Raw genomic sequence first — 5,726 nt, 5'->3', positions numbered from 1 at the left:
CTCTGTTTTCTCATTTGTAAGATGGAGATAATAGTGTTTACTCACTAGGGAAGGAGCCTTGGTGGTAGTGGTTTAACACTTGGCTGCTAACTGAAAGGTTGGCACTTCAAACCCACCCAGTGACTCCTGAGGGAAAAGACCTGTGAATCTGCTTTTGTGAAGATTACAGCCTAGAAGCTCTGGTAGCGTAGTGCCTAAGGCACATGACTGCTAACCAGAAGGCTCGTGGTAGTGATACTGCTTTGGAAACCCAAGGAGGGGTCGCAATGAGTCAGATCCAACTCCACAGCACATAAGAACAAGAAGTTAGAAAACCCTATGAGACTGGGGCTGCTATGAGTTGTAAGTCTACTCAAGAGCAGCGAACAACCACCACCCTATAGGGTTGTAAATTACAGGAGTGAATTGGGGTAATTCAGCACATTGGCACAAAGCCAGGGGTGAAAGACGTTAGCTATGATTATTACGCATTTTATTACGTGCCAAGCCCGAAACTCAGGGCTTCGTGTGCATTTTCTGGTTTATTTCTCAACACAGCCCTTGAGGGGTGGTACTATTCTCAGTCCCATCCTATAGATGGGGAAACAGAGGCACAGAGAGGTGATGGAACTTGCTCAAGGTGATGCAGCCGATAAGGGATTCGACCAGGTCTGTTTGGCTCCCACGAATGCTCTTGATATTCCTGTACTGTACTATTGTGTATCCAAAACATTAACCTCTATCCGACTTCCAGTGTTCTCTCTTCTCTGTTATTGCCTCCCACCTTTAGAACATTGCTGCCTTGTTTTCTCCACCAGCTTTCCAAGGATCCTGGTGCTAGCACCATGCAAACAAGCCCAGAGTCGTCTACTGGTGTATGAGACATCCGTGGAGCAGAGATGAAGACAGCTAGGGTCATCCTAGTCCCGCCAGCTACCAGTCAGCCCACGAGCTGATCAATTACATGGGTGAGCTCAGCTAGCACAGAACAACCACCCAGCTGAGCCCAGCCCTACTTGATGGGCCACAGAACTGTGAACCAAGGAAATAATTCCTGTTTAAGGATGCTAAGTGTTGGGGTAAATTTCTTAATGCAGAAGCAGTGAATTGGTTCACATTAGCTCGTCCTCATGCCAAAAACAATAGTAACTAGCATACATTATATACCAAGCACTGCGTTAAGTCATTTATACACATCAGTCAACAAAAAAAAAATCTTCCAGTGTGAGTATTGTTACTGTTGTCATTTTCAGATAAGGAACCTGAGGCTCAGAGAGGTTACGTGACTTCCCCAAGGCCACCAGCTAGTAATGGGAGGAATGTGTATTCACATTCAACTCTGTCTGAGTCCTCTTCCCCGTGACCAAAAGTTCTCCCCAGTTACCTTAACAAACTCCTAGAGGAGCTAAGCATTAAAGAGCAAAAGCTAAATTTGCACTGACCTTTTCCCAGAGGAGGTGGATTGGCTCCGCGTATACCTGGGGGAGGCCCTGGGGTTTGGGGAGTGGGAGGAGTGGCTGGAGGAGCGGCTGCTGATATAGGAAGAGCTGCGGGAGCACCTTCCTGTGGGGGAGCTCCGGGCTGTGGATGGGACCAGACTGGACTTCTTCACCTCGGAGTATTCCAGGCACGGGGATTGGAAGCCTCTGTGGAGGGAGAAGGTCGGTTAGCACTGGCCTGCCTGCTGGTCTGGGAGCATCTGGAGCTAGTCCTCAGGTCCAAACCTGTGCCTAGGCTGTGATGCCCTTCCAGAGAACCCTGTGTCCACCTTTTTTCATCCAACTTCTTCTGGAAAAACTTCTTAGCCCATATATGTGAGAGGAGTAGAGACAGATAAGACCTTACGAATAGACTGTCCAATGTTTCAGAGTGTGGGGTGCAGCCCCAGGTGGGGATGGGCATGCCATTAGATCACCTCAAGTCATGTGGTAAGAAATAGGCCCTTTCAAGTCTTTTTCTATCCTGATGACATTAATGAGAAAGCCTTGGTTGGGTGCTGTTGTGTGTCATGGAGTCGATTTGACTGATAGCGATCCCATAGGACAGCAGGACTAAGCAGACTGCTGGCCCTTTCTTCCGCAGAGCTGCTGGGTAGGTTTGAATGCTTAACCATTGCGCCAACAGGCTCTCATCCCAAAGACAGAGAGTGTGTGTGCAAGAGCACAGGCTTCAGGCCTGGAGCCTTGGGCAGGCAACGGTAACTAGAATGAAATACATTGTTTTAATGTGTCTTCTATTTTGGACAACTGATAGTGCTATAAATTTCCTTTAAATGTATTTATATAAGAAGTTAATTTATTTAAGTAAGTAGGAGTACCATAGTGGATAAGGCATTTGGCTGCCAACCAGAAGGTCAGCAGTTCAAACCCACCAGCTGCTCTGCAGAAGGAGGTTGGGCATCTACTTCTGTCAAAATTGACAGACTTGGAAACCCAATGGGGGGTCGCTATCAGTTGGAATGGACTCAGTGGCAGTGAGTTTAGTTTGTTTTTTGAGGAGCGCCGTAAGTACAATGGATATGTGAAGATCATGAAGGTGTCATGTAGTTGGTTTAAGTCTGGGAAATTTTGGTGTAGCCCATTTGGCAGATGGGACAGCTGAGACCCAAAGAAAGGTGAAGGCTTATTCAAAATCACCCAAATAGTAAGGGCCACCTGTCTTCTCTATTCCCACTCTGTTTAGGGTCATGCTAGGCTCCGGTGGGGTTCTGAGTAAGGACGTATTCATTTGAATCGAGCCAAGGCTCAACTTCAAATCCAGTTAATACATTTCTCAAGGTCTTTTATGACCCGACCCCTGCCCACCCCTTGTCTCAGCTCTCGCCACTCTCCTGCCCTGACTGCAGCCATACCAGGCTTCTTGTTCCTCCTGGAGTCTCTTCTCTCCTTTGTCTCTCAGACAGGCCATTCCTACTGCTGGAACACTCTTCCCTCCCTGTTCACCTGACCTCCCACTCATGCTTCAGGCTGTAGTTAGACTTTCTCTCCTGGGAGCCTTCTCTGATGCCCCTCTACGTCTGGCTTGTGTGACCTCGGATGTAAGACCTCAGCCCTTAGCTCCTGTGCTACTCTTCTTCCACCAGAGACTGAGCTCCTCGGGAACGAGACTCTTGTCTCCCCAGCACTGTATCCCAGGACCTAGCACAGGGCCTGATGAGGGAAGCAGCCTGCTACATTATTCTCCTGCAGAGCAGCTGGTGGGTACGAACCACCTACCTTTCGGTTAGAAGCCAAGTGCTTCACCTCTCTGCCACCAGGGCTCCTTACGTGTATACTAAAAAACTCACTGCCGTCGAGCCAGATCCGACTGACAGCAACCCCTTCTTGGGTTTCCGAGGCAGTATCACTACAGAAGTAGATTGCCCAGTCTTTCTTCCGAGGGGTGGCTGGTGGGTTTGAACCACCAGCCTTCTCGTTAGCAGTCAGATGCCTTAGACACTACGCCACTAGGACCTCAATACATAGTTGTGGAATAAACTCTTTGAACCTCTTCACTGTCCTGGGCACGTGAGAAGCATCATCTTACTGAATGGCCCCCACAAGCTCCTGAAGCTGGTAGTACTGGTATCCCCACTTTATTGAGAAGACAAAGGTTAGCACTTGTTCAGAGCCACCTAGAGTCCCAAACTCTGTCCAACTCCAAAACATACGCCCCTGCCATCACACCAGCTCCTCCACCGTTAGCCTGTGTGCTGCTCCTGATTGTGAGTTGACACCTCTTCCACTGAGCCCATGTTTATTGACCCGTCTGCTCTTGGCTGGTAAACATCCATGGATTTAATGATCACTTACATTTCAAAAGTGAAAAGCTAAGTCCAAATGATTTAATTTGGCCGTCCACACAGGTCCAATCAGCCAGGTAAAGCTACATGGCCCTCAGGTTTCCCCTCTAGTTCTGGACACAGATCGGCATTTGAATCCTGCCGCTCCCACTTAGTGACTGCATTTCTGGACCACTCTGAGCCTCTGGTGGTTTCCCTGCCAGTCAAACAGGGTTATGGTAGCACCTATCCCATAAGATTTTATGGGGAATTAGGGAGATCGTGCATGGAAATCACTTGCCATATCACCTAGCCTGTAGTTGTTGTTATGTGCCCTCGAGTCGGATGCGACTCATAGCAACCCCTCCTTGGGTTTCCAAGGCAGTATCACTATGAAAGTAGATTGCCCAACCTTCCTTCTGAGAAGTGGCTGGTGGGTTTGAACTGCCAGCCTTCTGGTTAGCAGTCAAGTGCCTTAGGCACTACGCTACCAGAGCTCCTTTGTTGTTGTTGTTGTTGTTACTGTTATGTACCGTCGAGTCGGCCCCAACACCAGAGCTCCTTAAGGAGGAATAAATTAGTTGCCATTATGATCATGGGGGAGGGTGGTGGCTCAGAGGTACAGTTTTCCCCTTCGTGTGGGAGACCTGACTGTGAGTCCTGGCCAGTGCATGTCCATGCTGCCCCTAGTCATCTGTTGTGGAGGCTCACATATTGCTTTGATGCTGAACAGGTTTCAACAGCTTCCAGACTAAGACAGACTAGGAAGTAAGGCCTGGAGATCTGCTTCTGAATATTAGCCAGTGAAAACCTGGTGGGTAGCAATAGTCTTATCTGCAGCCGATCATGGGGCTGGTGCAGGAGCAGGCAATGCTTTCTCTTGTGCATGGAGTTGCCATGAGGTGTGGGCTAACTGACCATTATTATCATGGATATTATTGCTCTGCTTGCTTTTTCCTGCCTACCAACTCTGCAGTATATCAGTAGACACGTGTCATTCCTTACCACCCCCCTCCCTAGCTGGAGACACTGACATGTCCTCTGCCCCAACCTGGCTCCCAGACAAGCCAGACTGTGAGCTGAGGCCAGGGATGTCCCGGAGCAGACAAACCAGAGGCCAAGTCTGCATGTGGATGCCAAGCTGCTAGCTAGTCTAGGACTCAAGTAGGCTATGTGTTGGGGACAAAGGGTGGCTTGTCCTTGAGGAACCTGTTAACTGCTTCAGTGCCACGGCTTTGGCCATCTTTCCTAAGTCCACTGAACAGAGGCAGACCCCTACCCCAAGAGGAAGGGAGATCCCACTGCTAGCACAGTAGATTTCATCAGCAAACCTCTTCCCACCCCACCTGCGTCTCTGCACCTGCCTCATCATGCTCAGGAATGGGACCATGCCATTTTTCTAGCTCCAGCCCCAAGCCCAGTGCCTGGGACATGGGAGGTACTTGAAAATAGGTTGGGGGTGAACCAGCTGAATGAATGGTATAGAGTAAGCAGTCAGTCCATTTTAGTGGCTGTTACTGTGACATTATTCCTGGTGATTCGTGTTTTGCTATTATTTCTTGAGTGTTAGAGTAAGTGGGGGAGGAACTGGTGGAACGTAGCCAGCCCATGGGCCTTCTGCAGGCAACTGCTGTCTATAAAGTGTATGCAGACAGGCAAGTGAGTTGGGAAGTCTAAATGTTCCGGCAGCCTGATCCTCCCTTACCTAAAATTGTCCTCTGGTATATACTTAAATGACAGTGACTTAAAAAAATCAGTGTAATGAGAAACTATATCCTGTGGTTATTGGAAAAACTAACATCTGTTTTTTGCCCACCTGCCTCCTCTCCTCTTCCTGATGGCAGCATCCGGGTTTTTCCTTCAGGGAACCACCTCTCACCCAATTCTGGTTTAAGTGGGAAGACCCTACTCTTTAGCCCCAGAGGCAGCATGTGACAGATGCTGACTAATGAAAGCGCGACATCCCCCAGGCCAGCGGGTTTGGTCC

The 5,726-nt window shown here is 49.0% G+C and overlaps 1 protein-coding gene across 1 annotated transcript in view; it reads right to left on the bottom strand.

Annotated features, from left to right (window-relative positions):
• Window positions 1-5,726, bottom strand: part of SRRM4 (serine/arginine repetitive matrix 4) — a 129,875-nt gene that overhangs the window by 4,361 nt on the left and 119,788 nt on the right. Inside the window, exon 11 of the mRNA XM_042780614.1 lies at window positions 1,422-1,625. Coding sequence (XP_042636548.1) covers window positions 1,422-1,625 — 204 coding nt within the window. The remainder of the gene's footprint in view (window positions 1-1,421; window positions 1,626-5,726) is intronic.

This window comes from Orycteropus afer, unplaced genomic scaffold, assembly GCF_000298275.1.
Source record: "Orycteropus afer afer isolate SDZICR_OR568_19922 unplaced genomic scaffold, OryAfe1.0 scaffold00048, whole genome shotgun sequence".
Classification (NCBI taxonomy): domain Eukaryota; kingdom Metazoa; phylum Chordata; class Mammalia; order Tubulidentata; family Orycteropodidae; genus Orycteropus; species Orycteropus afer.
Note: the sequence above shows the minus strand (reverse complement) of the source record. Positions and strands in the feature narration are given on the sequence as shown.